The sequence below is a fragment of the Pinus tabuliformis genome, chromosome 2_1 (genome assembly GCF_031772625.1).
Source record: "Pinus tabuliformis cultivar Carrire ecotype Pingquan chromosome 2_1, CPIR1, whole genome shotgun sequence".
Taxonomy (NCBI): domain Eukaryota; kingdom Viridiplantae; phylum Streptophyta; class Pinopsida; order Pinales; family Pinaceae; genus Pinus; species Pinus tabuliformis.
In genome coordinates this window covers 565,286,972-565,310,977 of record NC_142299.1, presented here as the reverse complement: position 1 = coordinate 565,310,977, position 24,006 = coordinate 565,286,972, and the positions used below count along the sequence as shown (strand labels likewise).

Below are 24,006 nucleotides of genomic sequence, written 5' to 3'. Positions count from 1 at the left end.
AGGTGGCACACTCTCCCTGTTCACCCTCTTCGGAGGACCAACGGACTCTGCTTCCTTCAAGGTGTCTTGAAGCCACTTGGGCCCCCTCTTCCCTGAAGAAGCTTCCCCATAGGGAACCTCATCCTCTGCCCCCAGTCTGGTGAACCTGAAGGTTTGCCAACTGACCCTGGTGTGCCTGTACCAACACATGTCCTCGAAGAACCTGTACTGGCAGTCTGGCACTTGTGTCTGTGTCAGCTGAATTTTCATGTGAACTCTGTACCAATGGACTCCCTAAAGAAGTGCTAAGTGAACTTGCCACTGGTGCCCCAGATGGCACTGACACTGAAGTACCTCATGTACCAGTCGATCCAAAACCCTGAGGTCCTGTTCCCTGTTCATTACCTCCCTGCTGAGGAGAAGTTTGTGACTCTCTCTCATCATACTGACGTGATCTCTGATAGGCTATCTCCTCCTCGAACTTCACATCCCTCCTAATCACCACTCTCCAATTAGAAGGAATGAATATCCGAAAGGCCTTCGAAGTCTCATTGTAACCCATAAAGATACCCTTCTCTTATTGATTTGGGGTAGCATCAGATGTGCTCTAGCCATGAAAATTGGTGGATAGGCTAAAGCACATGAGATCTCCAATACCCAGAAATGGTTTGGGCAGATTCTAAACAGTTTGGGAGATATTAAAATAATTAATATTTTTAATGTAGTCCCTAAGTCTAAACTTGGGGAAAATAAAATATTAAAGTGAATTAATATAAAAATGTGTTAGAAGGGTCCAAAAGTCATGGATCAAGCCAAAGTTAATCTTATCCATTGATTAGGGACTTAATCTCAGCCGTTGATTTGATAACGAGAAAAGTATAAGAGGAGGGCTTGAGGGTCACTTGGAGAACACACCAAGTTGAGCAAGATTTCGATTTTCTGGGGCATGGTTTGTTGAGGAAGTCGAAAGAGTGATCAGAGTTGCAACTGAGGGGCAGTGAATACAGAAGCAAAGAGGCAAAGATAGTACCAGGAGGATCAACGCAGATGCCGGGAGAGAGGGATGCAGAGCCAGCTAGAGGTTCACGTAGAGCCAACCAGGGCTCACGCAGAAGTAGCCAGGAGTTGCGCAGTGCCTCAAAGAGCCAACGTGGGTGATGCAGAGGCTTTAAGGGGTGACACAATGCCTCCAGAGGCTGACACAGGGCAAGCTAAGGTGCCGCTGGGTAGACGCTAGGCCAGAAAGGGCTGACGCAGTCCCTAGAGGCTGATGCTGGGGTTTTCATGGGGCAGATAGGAGCTAGGAGTTGTCAGAGTGTTTATCTGGGGTTTTAGCCGGAATATCTGCTTTCGAGTAGAGAGGTACTACTGCCGAGATTATTCTCTATTAGGTGAGCCGATTTTGGCACCCATATTGTATTCAGAAACTGCATAATAATAAAACCCTCAAATAGTTGCACCGGTTTTCCCACATTGGGTTTTTATGGAGGCATTGGTCCAAAAACAACGGTATCACTTGTATGTTTGTTTTGTTTCCTTCACTTGATGATCTGTAATGTGTTGAGCATGTACTGGTACTTATTTTTAGTATTTACATGGTAAATAACTTGTTAATTAATCAAAACAAGTAGGCAGAATAAATCAGAGAAGTACATGAAGGGGTTTCTAACAATTAGACTTAGAAATTCCAACATCGTATCGGAGCATGGTTGTAGATCACAGGAGAACTGAGGACGTCAGCCGAGCAGAGTAGCAGCAGCAGAAACAGTTGTCTCGAGTGACAGAAGTTGTTCCTAGCATAGAAGCAACAAGAAAAGGGGTGATGCAGTGCCTATGTCATCAAGTTTTGAGCCGGGAAGAGGATTAGCGCAGTGGCAGAGGGGAGCAAACCCGACCTACGCAGTGCCCGGTCATCTTTCTCAGTCAGGAAGGATTGACGCTCGTGGCCAAGGGGTTTTCGTGGGGCAGATTGGAGCTGGGAGTTGTCGGAGTGTTTATCGGGGTTTTCAGTCGGAATATCTGCTTCCGAGTAGAGAGGTACTACTGCTGAGATTATTCTCTGTTGGGTGAGCCAGTTTTGGCACCTAGATTGTATTCAGAAACTGCATAATAATAAAACGCTCAGATAGCTACACCAATTTTCCCGCATTGGGTTTTTCCAGGGACATTGGTCCAGAAACAACCGTGTCACTTGTGTACTTGTTTTGTTTCCTTCAGTTGATGATCTGTAATGTGTTGAGCATGTACTGGTTTATTTTCAATATTTACATGGTAAATAACTTGTTAATTAATCAGAACAAGTAGGCAGAAATAAATCAAAAAAGTACATGAAGGATTTCTAACAATTAGACTTAGAAATTCCAACATCTCTACCATGGGTTCCAGCTTTGTCCTCTGCTCCTTGGGGATATAAGACTATGTAAGACATCCAAAGATGCAAAGATGTCCCACATGAGGCTTCTCTCCAGTGAAAGCCTCCTTTGTAGTCATATTCCCCAATACTCTGTGAGGACTCTTGCTCTGAAGATAAACAACAATATTGCAGGCCTCAGCCCACAAAAACAAAGGCAACCCCTAATCATGAATCATCACTCTAGCAGCCCCAACAATAGCTCTGTTCTTGCTTTCAGACACCCCATTTTGTTGGGGGTTGTAAGGAATAGTGAACTCTCTCCTAATGCCCTCCTGTGCACAGAAGTCAAAAAACCCACCATCGGTGCACTCACCACTATTGTCTGACCTCAAGACCTAAATCTTCCTACCTATCTGATTTTCCACAAGAGCTTTGAACTCCTTAAAGCAACTGAAGACCTCACCCTTGGTCTTCAGGAAATATATCCAAGTCCTAGAGTAGTCATCAATGAATATAACATAATACTCATAACCACCCAAACACACCTGAGACATACAGCCACTAACATCAATATGAATAAAGTCTAGTATACTTGTAGATCTGTTGTCGCTCGTTGGGAATGGTAACTTGGTGTACTTGCCCAAAGCACACCCTCTGCATACCTCATAATGATCGACACTGAAATTGGGAACTTCAGTAGTGATCTCTCTCAGTACTCTCGAAGCTCCATGATGCATATGCACCATCCTCCGGTGCCATAACTCACACAAGTCTCTGTTGTTGGTGGTACTAGTGTGAGTGCTACCAGATGTGCTACTCACCAATGCTCCTACCAACTAAAAACTAAACCTGTATAGTTTCCCAAGAGCGGACTCCAATCACTTTGGCCGAAGTGAATGGAGCTCCCTTGGGATGCATCAATACCTGCCCTCCTGATAAGGTGACGTCAAACCCTTTCTCCTCCATAGCAGACACTGAAATCAAGTTCTTCTTCATCCCCGAAACATACAAAACATCCATGACCTTCAAAGGAGGCAAAGGCTCCCCCTCAAAGGTCACAGTCCCCACACCAACAGCTCTCACAGTGCAATCATCTCCTAGTATAATCTCAATATCAAGTAAAAAAGTGGTAACTAAAATCTCTTGATTGTCGCTGAAATGATATGATAATGGTTTGCTATTGAAATCTATGACAGAGCACATGCTAAAGCCAACACTGGAGCACACTGCACACTACGTCTTTATTACACTACACCTCTATTACGCGAAGTAAACTGAAATTGAAACCATGCCTCTATTACCCTCTCGGCATATGAGTTGTCAAGTCTGAGCAGTGAGAAGTGAGTTATGGACCGACATCTAATTTTTAACCTAACTAAACCACGCGGAAAACAATGTGGCAACGCTAAAAGTTAAAACCTTTGCTCACCGATTCGAGGGCTGAAAATCATCTCAGTCGCCTAAATCGCAATTAATCGGTGAGTCGTGAGTCAAACTCGCGTTGACCATGAGTCAAACTCAGTCAACGCAAGTTTGACTCGCCTAGAGTTGAATCGGATCGTTTGAGGGAAGAGCAGACTTTGACTCGCGATTAATCGCGAGTGATCGGAGATTCATGTTTCACTGTTAATATCTAGAGGTATCTTTGTCATTACCTCTGGGTCTATATAGGGATCTTTGTCATTAATATCACCCTCTAAGCATTAACATAAGATAGAGAAAGCATAGCATGTCAAGTCAAGATTTTGTTTGAGTAATGCATACATTTTTAGGAGGGTCATGATAGAGGAGTTCAACAACCAATGTCACTAACATCAAGGTACATAGAGGTATTGGTGCTCTTGATTAAATACGAGTTCCATACCCTAATACATGACAAAATCCAATGGAAACATTGCAATCCCCCCAATCCTGAAATCCTGAAAAACTGATAAGTCTATTGAATTTTGAATGAAATCTAAAATTCTACTTTGTCCATATGAAATCCAATGAGGTTGGAACCACTCTCAAACATCCTGAGTCATTTCATGGTAATGTTAAAAATTTAAGTAAAAGGATGAAAATGAAAGTTCTCCTTAATCTTCATTTTCATCCTTTTACTTTAAGAATTTAACATTACCATGAATCGCATATCAATACTAGGGCCATAGGCTTGATCATTAGGCTGCCCCACTCAAAACTTATTTGTTTCTTTGAAAACAAATTGCATTTGGAATATTACTGCAAAAAGACATTTGCAAAAAAGACTAAATGCTCCCGAAAAACCAGGGAGCGTTTTTTTTTTTGCCGGGAGTGCACTCCCAACTAGCTCCCAAGTCGCCACCTGGAGCGCGCATTGGGAGCGGGGGCATCAGGAGGGTTGGGGGGAGGAATGCTCCCCCGCAACCCTGGGGCAAATTCCCAAAAAACTTAAAAAGTTAAAATTTAAACTTAAAGAAGCTAGTGGCCCTATTGAAAAATGCATATGAATCAGTGCCAGCTAAGATGCAACTCTTTCAATTGCAGCCCCCACTTTGTAAAGTGTTCTCAAATCAATTCGATGATCATGACCTGATCCTTATCCTAGACAAAAAATAGTAACAGTAGTGCAGATGAACACATGAAATTCAAATTACTGTACCTTAGCCTTTGCAAATGATCTGATTTATTTAAAGCATAAACTCTTCAAATAGTTGCATGTCTTCAGAAAGTACAAAAACAAAAGTGTACTTTATCATCTGCAACATATAAACCATTCTGTTGCAATTGGAAACTTTGGTCATTTCTGTCATCTGACAAACCCCATATTAAATATTTCTAAACATCACTATCCATGGCAATGGCCACTAAGAAAGGAAATCTTAGAGTCCTTCAAAATTATTTCACTGAATTATGTGCAGCTCATAGAATTTGTTAATGCTCATAAGTCACACTTTATAAGAGCATACAGAACAGATTAAAAATGTTAGACTCAAAAATGCCATTCAAGTAAAATCAGCTTATAAGAAAATCATGTTTTAGTAATTTCAGCATGTATTTCAATCAGGTGAAATTCAGAAGCAACAAACTATCTACCACATATCATTTTCCCAGCAGAATAGAATAAGATTTAGCAACAAAAGCCAATCCACCTTTTGAATGAATTGTGCTGGGCCTAAAAGGTGACAAATATCAATAAGGAGTTCCTCCATATTCGTTCGGAAATGAGCTAGTCCATCAGGAATGTCAAATGCCCCATTTGGTTCATCCACACTGAGATCGCTACTGTCAACCTACAAAAATGTGAAATGTCAAATGCAAGAACCAAGTAAAGACAAAATTGTAACACAAATGTATCCAAAATTAAAAGGTTTTCAATGTTCATATGTTAAATCATACAGCATAACACTCGCAAGCATTACCAACAGCAACTGAGAAAATTGCAAGAAGTGCTACCAAGACATCCATCAGAAAAGTCACAGGTGAAGAGTGTTAACTAGAGCCACTAGTGGATAACAAAGACACAAAGAGAGACGGAGACAAGAAAAACATTCAATTAGTTAGGTGCTGAGAATGCTCCTACAGGATAGATAATCTGAGGTCAGGTAAGAGGATACAGGCCACAGTCTGAGATGAAAGCTGACTTGGACCATGATTAGGGTACAAATTCACTGAATTAAGTAAGTTGATCTGCTACCAATAACTGCAAACAATTGAACAAGTGTGTCTGAGTTTGAATTTGACAAACCAATTCTGAAGAGAGTTTGAATGAAATCTGTATATGCAAATTGAATGGAAAGATTCCATTTTAAGTGCATCGGAGTGAAATTTTTGTTTTAATATTGTTTTGATTACAAAAGTCAGACTGATATTTATGAAAAGACAAAAGTAGAATGACAAATTCAAATAAGTTGCTAAATAAAGGAGAATCCAATGCCATTGGACTTTGGCATTGAAGATACAGGCATCTTTGTTTTCTACATATTTCCTTTCTAAATAGGTTTGAGATGGTTAATGGCCTATTCAATATTGAGAAAAGGGAAGGAAGATATAATACATGCTTGGATGGAAAGCAACACAAATAAGTTATTGGCATGGAATCACTGGAGCTAGTACATGCCCATATTGTGTGCTGATGAGAACACCAGCATTATCAGGAGCAAGGGATTTGCTTATTGTTAATGACTTTTTGCAAATCCATGGGTCTTCTTTCTTGTGCAAGAAACAGATGCTTTGAATGCTTTAACAGAGTTTAAGGCAAAGGTAGAAGATGAATGTGTATAAGAAGATAAGAGTGTTCAGTTCTATAGAGGAAATTGACATGTTTACTAATTTTTGTAAGAAAGGACTTTCGAGGCAGAGAGGTAATGGTGAAAGACAGAGTAATGAGTTGTAGAGGTGATGAACACGATGTTGCAATGTCAGTACCAGATGACCATTGACTATTAAGATATATTTGTTGAATAGGAGTCCCAAGTTCCGACAATGTTGTGATAGAAGCCACACCCAAGCATGCTTGGACAAGTGAGAAACAAAGGATAAACCATCTAAAAGTCTTTGATTTAGTTGCTTATGATGACACAACATACAGAAAACTTTTATTTGCCGAGTATGCTAACAAAATGAAAGCATACAAAATTTAAAGTTGGTGGACCTTGCAGAAATGAGGTTGTTGTGAGCAGGGATGTTCAACTCAATGAAAAATTAGTTTGAATTGGATTGCTTACTGGTTGGAGGATGACAAATCAACAGACATGAAAGAAAAAAGGTGCATAAAGTTGAGCAATCATCATGAAATGTAGTGCATGTGGTGCAGGAGGCAAAAGAGCTCCTACAACCCACTGATGGAGATGGTTTAAAGCTTGAATATGTGACAAAAGAAGATGTCCAACATTCCAGATATAGAGGCAAAGGTGGAAGGCATGAAGACTTGACAGAAGGTGGAACACCAACGGAGCTAGATATATCTAGAGTACTCCCAGCTATTGCAAAACAATTTGACTGGTGGATAAAGAAAAAGAAGTCACCTGGCTTGTGTTTGTGTTCGATTTGAACAATAAATTCAACAAAGTGTGTATTCAATCTCGTGCTCTTATGCCAAGCTATAAATTGGTGAAGCTGGAAGATCATTTCTAATAAGACTAAGTGAGCACTGTGCAGACCTGAGGCATAACAGAATAAAAAGATCAGCTCTGGCTAAGCACTCCCATGATATTTGGCCACCATACACGTGTTGAAAACGTAAAGATCAATGCAAAAATGGACCACTATTGGAAAAGGAAGATATAGGAGGATAATAATAATCCTGGACAAAAATTACATGATTGGCTTAATAGTATGACATCTTAAAGATGGATTATTACTGTCATTCTATTACGAAACAAACCAATCATTTGACCCTAAGAACTCCTGATGATGATCCTTACTCTGGGATTGAAATGTTGAGTAAAATCTCATCAAGACTAATGCAGTTTCCCTACGCAAAATACTCATCTATTGTGTGTGATGAATAATCTTAACAATGAAATTTCATTGAAAAAAACACCATGCTAAAAACATTTGATAAAATTCACCATCAAATTCAATAATGTGTCTGCATGTATCAAATTTTTAGCAATTAAACTTCTAAGAAATTATTGTTAAATTATATAATTCACAATTTTAATATACACACACACACATATATGAATTATAATGCATATAAAATAGTAACTTTATTATAATGCATACTAAACATATTACATACAAAATTTAATAAATATATAAAATAATTTATATAATTTTATATTAAGATATATATAACGAATAAAGCTTTATAAAAACAAACAATAAAACTAATTATCATATCAGGGGTGGCAAGAGTGAGAGTGAGTCACATGATCTCGGAGGAATCACAACAACTTTTTATGCCTGGGCTCCTGGTAATGCCTCAAAAAACTTAGCCGAAGCATATGCAGTTTTGTGTGGTTTATATATGGCCAAGGACACAAGAATCAGAACTCTATCAATTTATGGAGATTCAATGGGCATAATTAAAGCAATGAATGGCAAATCCACTTCCAAAAGATCCAAGCTAAAAAACATTATTCCCAGAATCAGGCAGCAAGTTCAATCCTCCTAGTGTTTCCTTTTATCATATCAATAAGGAATTGAATGAGGCAATAGACTTTTGGGCTAAAAGAGCAAACTGGATGGGCACTGGCACCTCGATCAAAAATGGGGCTTACAACTTTAGGACAATACCTTAAATCTTGGTTGAAGAGGATTTCAAGGATCATTAATTTTGCAATGATACAACATTTATTCTTGCGCTGGCCAAACCTTGGGAAGGGAAACCCAAGGATGCACCTCCCTCATCCTCCCATGTGAGTTGAATTTATGTTCATGAAAATAGAATGTTAACCTACGCACTGGTACACTTGAGGTCAGATAATAGTTGGACAAGAGCTATGGGCTCAAATAAATCAAGTCGGTTGGCATCACCTGGTAACATGGTCAATATCCTCATTTGCTTTCTTGGTCTACGTTTCGTATTGATTCATTCATACATGAAGGTTCAACTCCAAATTGTGAATCATGAATAATATCTGAATTATATGATCACTTTTTATGATGTAGACCAATCCTAGAAGTCTACATAAGAATCAGAGGTGAGGAGAAATGAAGAGGGATAAGGATTAGTTGAGGGATTCATAGAGAGATGATTGTGAAGATAGTTACACATTTTGTTTTAACTAAACATCTAGTTAAGACAGCTGTTGTGGTCACCTATTGTTATATAAAGGGACCAATTGTACAATAGAAACACACACAGGAACGATATAATTTGATATAATTTCCCCTTTGGGGTTTCTTCACTATAAACTCATGGTTGTTAAATAAATAGAATACAAGAGACAAGCAAGAGAATATGAATGAGAGAGATGAATTATTTCAATGTATTTCAAATTACATCAGATGGTGTCATATATAAATATAGGAAATTTAGTTACTCTCGTTAGGAAAACGTCACATAACTAATAATCACATATGTAACATAACTTTATTATGTTAATGAAATCATCATTACAATATATATCACCCCCTCTTAAAGCTGGTTTCATTTTCCATAACTCCTAACATTTCTCTAGCTTTTTCAAACTTCTCCTTATTGAGTACCTTGGTCAAGGTCTCTACTAATTGATATTGGGACCTGATGCTGATTTTGTAGCTTCGGAAGGTCTTCCACATAGGCTTGGTATCTTAGCATGTGGAAGTGAACTCCTATTTAGGTGGTTGTTCAAGAGGAGCACCTAATATGATCTCCTTCCTAAGTTTTAACTTAGGAAAAAGTACTTTGATTAATTATTTAATTAATGTTGACTTTGGGCTAATGTTTTTCTAAGCATAAATAATTATTTATTCAAGCGACGTAGATCTAATCTCCACCGTTGATCAAAGAAAGATAGGATTTAATCCTAATATGAACTCCTATTTAGGTGGTTGTTCGAGAAGAGCACCTAATATGATCTCCTTCCTAAGTTTTAACTTAGGAAAAAGTACTTTGATTAATTATTTAATTAATGCTGACTTTGGGCTAATGTTTTTCTAAGCACAAATAATTAATTATTCAAGCGACTTAGATCTAATCTCCAACATTGATCAAAGAAAGCTAGGATTTAATCCTAATATGAACTCCTATTTAGGTGGTTGTTCAAGAGGAGCACCTAATATGATCTCCTTCCTAAGTTTTAACTTAGGAAGATGTACTTTGATTAATTATTTAATTAATGTTGACTTTGGGCTAATGTTTTTCTAAGCATAAATAATTAATTATTCAAGCAACGTAGATCTAATCTCCACCGTTGATCAAAGAAAGCTAGGATTTAATCCTAGCCCTCAATCACATTGGAGATTAAAGATTTGGCAGCAGCAAGGGTCGGGATGAAGGCACAACACAAGTGAGAGAGATTCAAAAAGAGATTTTCTGAATAACTTGCAAGAGTAATATTGCAGATTTTTTGTGAAAGGTTCACAGGGGTAGAGGAAGAAAGAAAAAAACAGAAGGAGAACTTTCTGTAGCTGAATAAATTAGCAAGGACCTGCACGAGTGAGACAGCCAGCGATTTTTTTTGTGGATGCACATGGGCTTGAGTATGCTAAGTGGGTTGTCGATTTTGCTGGAAAAATTTATCTCAGGTTTTGTTGTAATTTCCTTGTAAATTCTAATAGCCATTTTCCCTGGTTAGGGAGCCCATGATTTCTATGAGAAATTAAATGATAAAAAGCTGGAGGGTTAATTTCTATTGCCGTCCCCCGGATGCGGGTGCATAGCAGAGAGTTCAATACGCTGGCGGCGCGAAGGAAGAGCGCGTGGCTCATCACAAGTGCCAGCCAGCATCACACAAGAATTGATTTAATGTCACAGTCTGTAAACATAAATGCTGCAATAACGCAGCTCACTCCCTCTTGCAGGTGTGTTAGTATATCGGTAATGATGCTCTGTTTGTTATTCCTTCCCGCTCCTCCCTTCTGCACTTGTTGGTTCAGCAAGGTGGAAGACAGTCCAGGGTATTGGCGGTCTCAGAATCAAGGCGACGACATTCGTATGGGCTTTCATGCTTCAAACACTCCTCATTGCAACTCCCTCGGTCGCCCCCTCTCAGTCCCATCCACGGCTGACTGTTCGGTTCCCCCAGATTTCTTCAAGATGCCAAGACTGCGCACCAGGATGATTAGCAGAAGAGGCAGCTCCCGAGGCCGAGTCTCCCGCCAGCCTTCCTCCACTACCTCGGACCCTTCGTCAGAGGCTTCAGATTTTCGTTTTGAAAGATACCCTGAGACTAGAAGCGGACGCGGCAGAGGTCGAGGGCAAATCTTCTCCGAAGAGCGCTCTCTCCATCCCAATTCCCACACAGCTCGCTTCCGCTTCCCATGCACCCTTGGCAACTCCTCCTTCATAGCATCTGTTACTGTCGAGTTGTGCGAGGCTTCTGCAGGTTTGGAGGCTGACAGTCCTGGACATCCTTCGGTACCAAGAATGGAAGACCAGATTGATACCACGCAGAATGTGAATACTCAGAGAAATACCCAAGGCGGCTCTGCAACTCTGGATTCGACCTTCCAAGCCGGTCCGAGCGCTCCTTCAAGCGGGGGTCCTTCAGGAAAAGAGGGCCGACCCTCTGAGTGTGAAGACCCAGACCAATTTGGCTGCCGCATTGTTGAAGAATCGCCTCCAACATCGCATGAAGAGTGATCAGGTCTGCACCTTATGATTTTTGTTCAATTGCTGAAAGAAGTTGCTCACTCCCTTCCAGATTCACAGCCTTTTCACGTTTTCAGCTCTCAGAATCAGGTCTCTTTCAATTTCGGATTTGCCGGTTTCCCCTGCGTGGGCGGTTTACTCCCGTTTTTGTTCAATATGTTAATGGGTCACTGTCTTGGTAGCGGCTGCGTTGTTCCTTTCTTTTTGTCTCGGTACTCCGTTACTGTTTTCAGTTATCTTAAGTCTCAAAGCAAGTCAGTATGCTGGTCTTTTGGTCAATTTCCTAAGCGATTTTTGTAAGCATGCCGACTCATCGGCTAGAACTCTCAAGGCCTCTGCCTCACTGTAACCATATTTTTGTATCAATATAGGAGTAGTCATATTCAGAAAAAAAAAATTCTATTGTCGTCTTGTCTAAATTTTCTGGTTTATATTCTGAAATATTTTCCACTGCTATTTGCTATGTTAAAGTGCCCGAGAATTTTCTGCTCTTACTTTTCATATTTATGTCTGTCTGAAAAAGATATCCAAGTTCCTTTGGATCCTACACAAGCAGCCAAACACAATTTGAAGGATGTGAATGCTAGAGGGACCATATTAGATGTTGTAAAGGACCACATAATCCCTCAAAGGAAGCATACAGCTCACTAAATGTGGTTAGTGTTGATGAACCTATACCAGAGTAACAACCAAAACAGGAAGTGGTGTTGAGAAAGAAACTCAAACATAAGAATGAACAGATCTGAAACTTTAACCTCATACTTCACAAAAATCCAATCGGTTTGTCATGAACTCTCAATTGTTGGGGGAGCCATGGATGACAGTGAACTTGTCGAGATAGTGTTGAGTCATTGTACCAAGCAATAGGCTGCCTTTCTAATAGGTTTCCTTGCTCGAGACAAGCTTCTTAATTGGACCAAGTTATGGGATGACTTCACACAAAAGGAGATATTGGAGAGAGTTCGATATCTAGTGGATAGCATAGAGGCAGAGATGAAGATGAGGAACTTGCTCTTGTTGGGCAAGCAAAGAAGCACAGAGTAAAGCCAAGCTGAACCAGAGTGGAGGAGGATCTTCATAGGGAAAGAAAAGAAGCACATTGGCAAGTCATGTGCTTTCATGTCACAAGTATGTTCACTATGTTGGACAGTGCCCCAAAAATAGAAAGGAAAAAGGAAGACATCAACAGTTGCATCTACGCAAATGAATGAGTTACCTGAGAAATTCAAGGAGTTTGCAATAGTGTCCTGTCTTTCAAGCACCATGACATATGGTGTGTAGTTTATGGACAAAAGAGCCTCTCATAATATGATGAGATCTCATAACCTCTTCACCAGTATGGCCAAGGAGAACTGTGATCTTCATGTGGAGCTTGGTGATAATGCCAAGTATGCAGTGGAGGGTATTGGCAGCATACAGTTTCAACTAGACTCTGGGAGTCCTATGGAGGTGAAAGAAGTATGGTATGTACCTGAGTTGCAGGAGAACTTTCTCTCCATCTTGACTATGGAGGATAAGGACTTGAAGTCAGTGTTACAAAAGGTGAGGTGTTTGCCACGCCGAAAAGAGTTGATCCTAGCGTGAGGCAAGTGATAGGCAACAAAGAGAGCAACCTATATCTGTTAAGAGGGCAACCACTGAAGGCTCTTTTACATGACAGTAACAACCAGAGTGAGCTTTGTCACAGGAGGATGGGGCATCTACACTCCAACGCTCCACCATTATAATGGGAGATGGTCATTGGGTTTCCGGAATTCAGTGTGGAGCAGGATGGTGTGTGCAAAGGATGTGCGCTTGACAATCATGCCAAAGCAACATTTCCTAACAGTGAGGCCAGGTCCTCTATCAATGGAGTTTATCTCTGGGTGTAGTTATTTTGTGACTTTCGTAGATGACTATTCCAGGACGACATGGATTTACTTCTTGAAGGCCAAGGATGAGGTCTTCGGTCAGTTCCAAGAGTTTAAAGCTCTTGTGGAGAACCAAACTAGGAAGAAGATCAAAGTCCTAAGATCAAACAATGGGGGAAAGTATACCTCTAATGAGTTCAAGGGTTCCTGCAAGAAGGAAGGAATCAAGAAGGAACTAACAGTGCCCTATAATCCGCAACAAAATGGAGTGGCAGAGAGGAAGAACAGGACCACAGTCGAAGCAGCAAAGGAAATGATCCATGATCAGGACTTGCCTGTGTTCTTCTATAAAAAGGCTTGTAACATAGCAGTGTACCTACAAAAGAGGAGTCCTCACAGGCTAGTGGAGGACAACACTCTAGAGGAGGCATTTACAGGGGTCAAACCAAAGGTGAGCCATCTTCACATCTTTGGTAGCCCAAAGTATGTCCACATTGCATCAGAGAATAGGACTAAGCTAAAGCCCTCATCTAACAAGGATTTTTGTTGGATACAATGAGAGCTCAAAGGCCTACAGGGTCTACATTCCAAGACAGGGGAAGATAGTAGTTAGCCGAGATGTCAGATTTTAGGACGGTTGTGTTAAAATTATAGCTTGAATAGATGTTTATGCATAGGCCTTGGGTCCAGGTATGCAAAAGATACCTTAATAATTACTTCTTTTAGCAATTTTTTTCTAGTTTAAACTTAGGATTAGCATGATAATTAATTTAATTAGTTATTATTGGCTTTGTAACTCAAATTTCTAAAGTTTATAACTGAAATTCATATTCCTTTTTTGATCGATCAAAAAAAAAAGGGATAAGATCAAATCTTGGCCTTTGATCTTTTCTTTGAAGATCTCAAGGAGGAAATAGGGTTTTGAGAGAAAATATAAATTGTCGGAATGAGTAGGTGAAGGATGCAATTTGGAGATCAAAGAGTGAGAGAGAAGAGGGCCAATTTGGTTGAGAGGAAGTAAGGTCCAGTAGATGACAACAAGGGACCGAGTTTAAGAGAGAGAGATGGACTGTGTTCAGGCCATCATCTGCTGAAGAGAGTGGTCATGCCCAAGCCGAGGTCTACGAAGAGAGAGGTTGAGTCTTTAGGACCAAATTCTTTGCTAGAAAAGAGGTTATGTCAAGGGTCGAGTTCACTAAGGAAAGGGGTTGTAAGCTGCAAATGGAGAGGTCATTTGTTGGGTCGTACTGTGCAAAGCAAAGGGATCATTTTCGGGGGTTGTTCTTGGTCATAAATTCTCCGGAACTGCTACTATAATATTTTCTTGATTTATTCTTTGAAGCCTAATAAAATCACTCTTTGATGATTTCTGCCCACACTGGAATTTTCCAGGGTAAAAGTTGTGTAAAAGTTTATGTGCCTGGATTTCTTGTTTCTGTTGTGCATAACTTGTTAGAAGCCTAGTTGTGTTAATTGTGCACAGATTTCAAATCTAAACTTTTTCTGGGTTTACAGTAAAAATAAAATTTTGGGCATAAAAATTTACTGGCACATTAATCATTTGGTTGGGCTTATAGAGGAAAAACATGATATCATAGCCCAGCCTCTGAAAGAAATTCAACTGTTGCACAAGTTCAAGCTCAAAGGGCTTCATGGTCCTTCTAGGGTTTTCAACAGAGAATTCCTCAAGGGTTTGATTTACCATGGCAACCAGTGCCAAGTATGATAACAGGTTAGAAAGAGCCTCAAACTATTTTCAATGGAAAATTTTCGATCATGGTTGTTCTCAACGAGAACAAGTTATGGAGCTTTGCTAAATCCATAGTGGTTGTGCTAGTGTTAGATCCTATTGCCCTGTATCTCCATGAGGTGAGAGAATTAAAGGAATAGAGGATCATCTTGGACAAGGTGAAAAATCACCTACTTCAACATTTGTCTGAGAAAAGACTTCTAAAGAGATGTGGGATGCACTCACCAAATTGTAGTAGAGTGACAACCAAAACCAAAAGATATTGCTAAGGGACAAGCTCTATGGCACCAAGATGTCCAAGGGAGAGAACGTGGCTTACTACCTTACCAGGCTCACACAGCTGCGAGATGAGACAACTTTTGTAAGGGAGATAGTCCCTTATTCTGAATTGGTGCGTATAGCCTTTAATGGCTTTACAAAGCAATGGGATGTATTTGTAAAATGCATCGTGGGAAGAAAGCATCTTCCTACCTGCGAAAGCTTATTGGATGATTTCACACAGAAGGAGATTCAAGAAGGGTCTCAATGCAGAAATCGAAAGGAGGAGAGTGAGGGGGAAGAGAACCTGGCCCTAACCTCTAAGGGCATGAGAATGGCCAAGAAAGGCTTCACTGAAAGAGCTACCTCGAATGGCAATAAAAAGAAGTTTGATGTGTTGATAAATGTGTAACTAGGTTCGGTCTTCATAAATATGAAATGTACTTTTGATTCTTGAATATAGGATGACTGACTATAGAACAAGTCAATCCAATTGGTGGTGGAGGATGCAAGGGGGCAGGTTTAAAAGTTTTCAAACCTTGACAATTACCTATTCTCCAAGATTGATTTCATTTACTACTAAAAGAGGCAAATTCATTTATAGATTTATCTATTCTATTAAGAGGACCGCACATTCCCCCAAGAGAAAAAAGAACCTAGCTATTTATCAAACCACCCTTAGTCATTTATATCAAAATACTTCTAAGTAATTGAAGGGACCAAGAGTACAATGGCATTATCTTCTACAAAATACCAAACATTTTGATGACGATATATTCATTCAAATCAAAGTAAACAAATTCTACACCCAAATTAACAAAAATCCATTGCCAACCAAAAATGACATGACACAAGCAGAACATCAGTTGATACATTATGGAGACAAAATCAGTCTAGCAAGGTTACACATATATCAAGAATATCATTTGCATGTTACTTTTGCAAGCTTAAAAAATTCCAAACGGAGAGGTTTCATTTATTTTCTTGTTAAGTTTCTCTAATCTACTTCTACTACTCTGTTCATTTTCTTGCACACTGTCTGTTGCAAATTATACACATGAAAGCCAGTATTGGACTTAGCTTAGCTATAGCACCAAGTTTCAACCGTCTCCAGATTTGGCAGCATAATATTTCAAATTGTAAAATAGGAAAAGGTTACCATAAATAATAGATCTTCATCAGATGTTTCGATCTTATTAAAATGATAGTGCCAAAAACTGAGATAACGAAAAGGACCTGTGCCCGAAGCAAAAGAGCATCCAGTAATGCTGTGAAGACAGGGATGAACATAACAAAAGCCATATGTTTGTGGCTCCCTCTTTCAAACTCCATACCAAGAAGATAACCAGCAACACTGCACCTGAAGAAAAACCAACAAATTTTTGCTCAATTGAGACAAGTCCTTAGCAAATTTAGGCCGCAATTAAGGCAGACAATCTCCAGAAAATATAAAATGCTCATTATTATGTCTTAAAATGCAAACAGATTACTGCTGATATGAGATCCCCATGAAACCAATTGCTAACTATCACTCACTAAGAGATAAGATAATTTTATTAATGTTTACAAATGACCAAGTGATAGGTCAACGGGACTAGAGATTACCTAAAATATCAAAATGGCCTTCACATTCTAAATGTGTAATGCAGAACATTGAACATAAAATGTGTCGGGAAATCCAACAAATGATAACCCTGAATAAGGCGACATACCTGGCACTGATATCTAATCATGCAAATATAATTGTGCATCAGTAATCACTATTATCTACACCATCTCTATGTACTAGATAATTATCATTCAACAAATCAACAGTGACAAGGCAGAAAGTAAACTATGCATGAAAATCTTTAGATCGAAACAAGATTCAGACTAGTTGCAGAATGGATTCAGTGATGATTCAGACATAGTTTTACACAAATTGGAGAGGATTTCTAATTTTTAGCAGGTTCCCTACTTTGTAGGAGAAAGGATTCCAGGCATTGAGCAGCAGTATTAATCGAATATTTGTAGTCCTTATGAACTCGGGATTCCAATGAGGCTTCTCCGGATGACATGCATAGCACTTACTATTTTTAGCAGGTTTCATTAAGAGACTCGCATGTCAGAGATAATGGTATATTTAGAATCCTTGCAAGATTCAAAGTCAGATGATCTAGTTACAGGTGCCATCCAAGCACTTATTTTTAGCACTACTTGCATGTCAATTAAGATCATGGACTTAGATTATTTACTAAAAGACGAATCCAATGAGTAAAGTTTCATGAGATTCTAAGCACATTCTATTTTTAGCATGTTTGAAGTACTAAGGAGGAGGGGTGAATCAGCTTTTTGTAAATTTCAACAATTTAAGTATCAAAATGATTAACCAATAACATCGCATCAAACAAAAACAAGATATATATATATATGTGTGTGTGTGTGTGTGTGTGTGTATATATATGTACAATATTTTTATATTACAGAGGAAGCTACAACTTCTAATTTACCAGCTACAACTTGAAGGGCTACAACCCCAATATTTACCAACTCTCACAGGAAGGAGGCGAAAACCCCCTGAAGGAAGCTACAACTTCCTTCCCTAGCACCACCTCAGTTTGAATCAGCTTCTCCACAAGTCGTCCGGTCTGCTGCAATCTGGGAAAATGTCTCTCTTGGCCTCTGGAACCTCTGCGTAGCTTTTGGCACTAAAACTTGTCTTTCCCCAGTAGAATTGAAATTGGCTCTAGAGGCTACTGCACTACTCTACGTCAACCTCACTGTGACTCACTTGGCTCTCTGCAAATGCACTCACCGGATTTGGAATCCTTCCTCCAACGTCACTGTATTTGCCCCTCTCACTACTTCGATCTCACTGGCTCTCTCTCCGGCAACTGACTGCTACTACTTTGGAAATCGATATGCTCATGAAATCGAACTTCTCAAGTGTTTTCTCTAAGTGCCCATCAACTTCTTCTTATAATCCTTTGTTGAGACTTCAACGGCCAAGATTAGATCTTAATCTATGGCTAAGATTATCTTGAAGTCAATTTGTGTGAGTTTCTAGAACATTCACACCTTCACTTAATTAATTCTGATTAATTAGTCATATTCCCTAAGTTTAGACTTAGGAAATATTTAAAAACTAACTAATAATATAATTAAGTCATTTTTGGGCGGAATTTCCAGAAACAATTTCTGGATTTTGGAGATCTCATGCATTCTAGCCTCTCCGCAAAATTTCAAGGCTAGAACACATCCGAATGCTACAAAAACTAACACTCCCTCTTAGTGAGGAATGTGTTCTAGTACTCTATTGCACATCTTGTGTCAGCACCCTCTCTTTGCATCATCTCCTATCACACGTTGATGTCTAGCCATGCTACCCACCAACCACTACGCAAGGATCCTACCCATTATGGCACACTGGAGTCTCACACTCCTCCTCCTCCAAGATCTGGTGCCCCACTATCTCCTTTCAAGCCTAGTCCATGGTTCGGACACTTCCTTTCTTTGCAACTTGCACTTCCTCCAGCATCTACCTCCGACAATTAGAAGTCAATCCGCTGCCTGGATTTGCATTCTGGCTAACTCGCACGGCCTCCTCTGATGGTCTTGCTCGGCCATCTTTGCAGAGCTACAAAAACAGGAAACTCAAAACTGCAGAAATAAACCTCGAAAATATCCCTCTTCCCCTCTGCTTGGTCGCTGAATTTGCTACTCGCACTCCCTTCTGGAGTGAGAAAATCTGCTCACAGCAATTACTGATCTGCAAGGAAAAATGAACTTCTTGAGACTAGAAATTCCCTGAGGAAAATTTTCCCTCAGTGTGTGCTCTTCTTCCTTCCACCTGATGCTAGCTTTGCTCTAGCAAACTATTGCAAAACTATTGCGTCCGGCTAGAGATCTGCTCTGCGAAAATACTAGGTTGCTCCCTCTGCCTCTGGAATCACTCGATCTGGAGAGATTGAATTTTTCTATCCCACACTCAGAAAAATTAAATCTCTTCAAGTAACTCGGCCCCTTGGAAAAGTGACTGCGTTGCCTCTAGGGTTTCGATCTGCTGCACAAACTGAACAATGAAACTCCCTCTTCCTTCGTTACTAAGCTCTCCGGTAGATCATCTGCCCTCTGATTCCATGTGAAAATTTTGTAACCCGGAATCCTATTGCAACAACTGGAAATTATTCTCCTAATTGTTAATTAAACAATTTATTTACTGTTTCCTATTGCAAATACTAAATAACTCAAACTGCAGCCTACATAAATAAAACTGCAGAAGAATAAAAGCTAGAAGAAATGCTAGCACACATAAAATAACACAGTTATTTTTTAACAAATGTCAAATGTCCTCGGAAAAACCCAACTTGGGAAAATCGGTGCAGCAACTGATGGTTTTAATACTAAGCAATAGTGAAATAATCTGAATACAACTAGATGTTGAAACTGGAAATCCTACAGAGAAATACTGGCAAGAAAAATGTAGTGAGGAAAATTCCTCACTCCACATGGAAATTCGGGCTCTGACCTCAACTCAAATTGAGTCGTCCACACTGGCTTTGCGCAGCTACTGCATCACCCTAGCGCAGTCCCTTCCGCACTCAGTTCGAATCAGCTTCTCCTCAAGCCGCCTGGTCTACTGATGTTTGGGAAAATGCCTCTCCTGGCCTCTAGAACCTCTACCCAGCTTTTGGCATTGAAACTCGTCTTTCCCCACCATAATCAAAATTGCCTCTAGAGGCTACTACGCTACTCTGCGTCAGCCTCATTGTGGCTCAATTGCCTCTCTGCAAATGCACTCACAGCATCTAGAATCCTTTCTCTGGATTCATTGTCTCTGCCCCTCCCTCACTACTTCGATCTCACTAACTCTCTCTTCGGCAACTGACTGTTGCTACTCTGGAATCGATCCACATGGAAAAATTTCCTATTGCAACAACTGGAAATTATTCTCCTAATTGTTAATTAAACAATTTATTTACTGTTTCCTATTGCAAATACTAAATAACTCAAACTGCAGCCTACATAAATAAAACTGCAGAAGAATAAAAGCTAGAAGAAATGCTAGCACACACATAAAATAACACAGTTATTTTTTAACAAATGTCAAATGTCCTCGGAAAAACCCAACTTGGGAAAATCGGTGCAACAACTGATGGTTTTAATACTAAGCAATAGTGAAATAATCTGAATACAACTAGATGTTGAAACTGGAAATCCTATAGAGAAATACTGGCAAGAAAAATGTAGTGAGGAAAATTCCTCACTCCACATGGAAATTCGGGCTCTGACCTCAACTCAAATTGAGTCGTCCACACTGGCTTTGCGCAGCTACTGAATCACCCTAGCGCAGTCCCTTCCGCACTCAGTTCGAATCAGCTTCTCCTCAAGCCGCCTGGTCTGCTGATGTTTGGGAAAATGTCTCTCCTGGCCTCTAGAACCTCTACCCAGCTTTTGGCATTGAAACTCGTCTTTCTCCACCATAATCAAAATTGCCTCTAGAGGCTACTACGCTACTCTGCGTCAGCCTCATTGTGGCTCAATTGCCTCTGCCCCTCCCTCACTACTTCGATCTCACTAGCTCTCTCTTCGGCAACTGACTGTTGCTACTCTGGAATCGATCCGCTCATGAAATCAAACTTCTCAAGTGTTTTCTCCAAGCGCCCATCGACTTCTTCTTATAATCCTCTGTTGAGACTTCAATGGCCAAGATTAAATCTTAATCTATGACTAGGATTAACTTTAAGTTGATTTGTGTGGGTTTCTAGAACATTCACACCTTGACTTAATTAATTATGATTAACTACTCATATTCCCTAAGTTTAGACTTAGGAAATATTTAAAAACTCACTAATAATCTAATTAAGTCATTTCTATGCAGAATTTCCAAAAACGATTTCTGGGTTTTGGATATCTCATGCATTCTAGCCTCTCCACAAAATTTCAAGGCTACAACACATCTAATGCTACAAGAACTAACAAGACACAATGTTATAGTTGTCAAGAATATGGACATTTCAAGAGAGATTGTCCTAATATGGCTAACATGAAAATAAAATGGAAATAACATGCTTTTGCAACAAAAGTTGAGGAAGATGAAAACCAAAGAAGACCAAAGGTGAAAAGGATTTCTTTGACTATTTCACTTTGATAGGTTCCCTTGCAGATGATGATTACATGTGGCTAGTAGATAGTGGAGCATCAAGGCACATGACCGGAGAACATGGGAATCTTTCAAGCATGACAAAAAAGAAGTTGTCTCAAAGGGTTGAATTGGGAGACAATAACAACTATGCAGTGAAACGAGTTGGAAAGGCATCCATAGAGCTAGAATTTGGTAACAACGTACATCTTAGCAATGTCCTTTATGTACCAGGTTTGAAAAAGAATCTTGTCTTTGTTTCTCGTTTAGAAGATAAAGGAGATAGAGTTTCTTTTGTGGATGGAAAAGTACTTATTTGGTCAAAGGGATCTAGTATAGATGATGCTAGGGTTATAGGATTCGTGATCGAAGATTGTATAGACTTGTGAGTCAACTAGATCAAGCACTGGTATGTGATGAGATAAATCCAAGTGAGCTCTGGCACAAAAGGTATGGACATCTTCATTTTAGAGCATTGCCTAAATTGAGTCAAATAGTGTCAAGGGTTCCTGAACTACAAATCAAGAATGATGGTGTATGCAAAGGTTGTTCTCTTGGGAAGAACATCAAGAAACCATTTCCAAACAGTGACAACAGATCTAAGGAAGCTTTGGACTTGATTCATTCTAATGTATGGGGTCCGATGCCCGTAAAATCGCTTGGTGGTTCGTTGTACTATGTGACGTTTATTGATGACTTATCCTATACGACATTGATATATCTCTTGAAGACAAAAGGCGAGGTGTTTGACAAGTTCCAGGAATTCAAAGTTGAAGTGGAAAACTTAACAGGTACAAAAATCAAGATACTGAGATCTGACAATGGAGGAGAATACACCTCGAAGGAGCTTGTTTCTTTATGCAAGCAGGTTGGGATTAAGAGGGGGCTAATTGTCCCCTATAATCCACAATAGAATGGTGTAGTAGAACGGAAGAACAAGTCCATTCAAGAATATGTCAACACTATCATGCATCATCAGGACTTGCCATTGTTCGTATGGGGGGAGACATCACAGACAGCTTTTTACATTCAAAATAGAAGTCCTCCTAAAGTTCTAGAAGGTATGAATCCTAAATAGGCCTTCTCTAAAAAGAAGTCACATGAGGATCTTTGGTTGTCCTATATATATTAATGTTCCTAAGGATAAGAGGAACAAGCTTGATGTTGATTTGTGGTAGCATCGGATGTGCTCTAGCCACAAACTTTGGTGGAGAGATTGGGGCACATGAGATCTCCAATACCCAGAAAGGGTTTGGGAAGATTCTAAACAATTTAGGAGATATTAAAATAATTAATATTTTTAATGGAGTCCCTAAGTCTAAACTTATGGAAATTAAAATATTAATGTGGATTAATATAAAACTGTGTTAGAATGGTCCAAAAGACATGGATCAAGCCAGATCTAATCTTAGCCGTCGATTAAGCACTTAATCTCGGCCATTGATATGTCAACGAGAAAAGTATAAGAGGGGGCTTGAGGGTCACTTGGAGAGCACACCAGATGATCAGTCATTCGATTCTCTAGAGTGAGGTTTGCTAAGAGAGATAGAATCAGTGATCGGAGTTGCAGTTGAGGGGCATTGAGTATAGAGAGACAGAGAGGCAGATATAGTGTCGGGAGAGCAGCGCAGTAGCTAGGGAGAGTGACGCAAGAGCAGCCAGAGCTCACACAGGGCCACGCAGAGGCAGCCGAGAGCTACGCAGAGCCTCAAAGAGGCCAGAAGGTTGACGCAGGGCCTTTTAAGCCTGACGTAGACCCATTCAGGGTGACGCAGGACCAGCGCTGGGCAGATAGGGGCTGACACAGTCCAGAAAGGTAGACGCTAGTGTTTCTGGGGCAACTTGGAGCTGAGGAGCTGCCGAAAGGATTATCCAGGGTTTCAACTGGGAAATTTGTCTCAAACTGAGAGGTATTACTGCCAAGGAAATTCTCTGTTGGGTAGGTCAGTTTTGGCACCCAGATTGTACTCTGATATTGCTTAATAAGAAAACCCTCAGATAGCTGCACCGGTTTTCCCACATTGAGTTTTTCCAAGGACATTGGTCCAAAAATAACAGTGTCATTTGGTGTGATTGTTTATGTTTCCTTCAGTTGTTGATCTGTAATATGTTGAGCATACACTAGTGTTTATTTTTAGTATTTACATTGTAAATAACTTGTTAAGAAATAGAACAAGTAGGTAGGAATAAATCAGATAAAGTGCATAAGAAATAGAACAAGTAGGTAGGAATAAATCAGATAAAGTGCATGAAGGGTTTCTAACTGGTAGACTAGAAACTCCAACATGGTATCAAAGCATGATTGCAGATCACAGGAGGACTGAGGACATCAGTCGAGCGGAGCAATAGCAGCAGAAAACAGTTGTCCCAAGGTGACAAAAGTTGTTTCTAGCAGAGAAACAACAAGGGAAGGGTGATGTAGTGCCTGCATCATCAAGGGTGAGCCAGGAAGAGGCAGTGCAGAGGCTAAGGAAGGCAAAGGGAGCCTCACGC

The 24,006-nt window shown here is 39.9% G+C and overlaps 1 protein-coding gene across 3 annotated transcripts in view; it reads right to left on the bottom strand.

The window, feature by feature from the left end:
- Positions 1-24,006, bottom strand: part of LOC149201662 (uncharacterized) — a 245,000-nt gene that overhangs the window by 179,307 nt on the left and 41,687 nt on the right. For 2 of the 3 annotated variants that reach the window (XR_016253877.1, XM_089402971.1), the window contains exons 7-8: positions 16,629-16,752; positions 5,443-5,583 (exon numbers count right to left, since the gene is read on the bottom strand). Coding sequence is in view for 2 of the 3 variants with exons in the window: in XM_089402971.1 (XP_089259097.1) it covers positions 5,443-5,583; positions 16,629-16,752 (265 nt within the window). In the remaining variant the exon portion in view is untranslated. Of the gene's footprint in view, positions 1-5,442; positions 5,584-7,317; positions 7,453-16,628; positions 16,753-24,006 lie in introns of those variants that run through there. The other variant, XM_089402972.1, reaches the window with a different exon arrangement.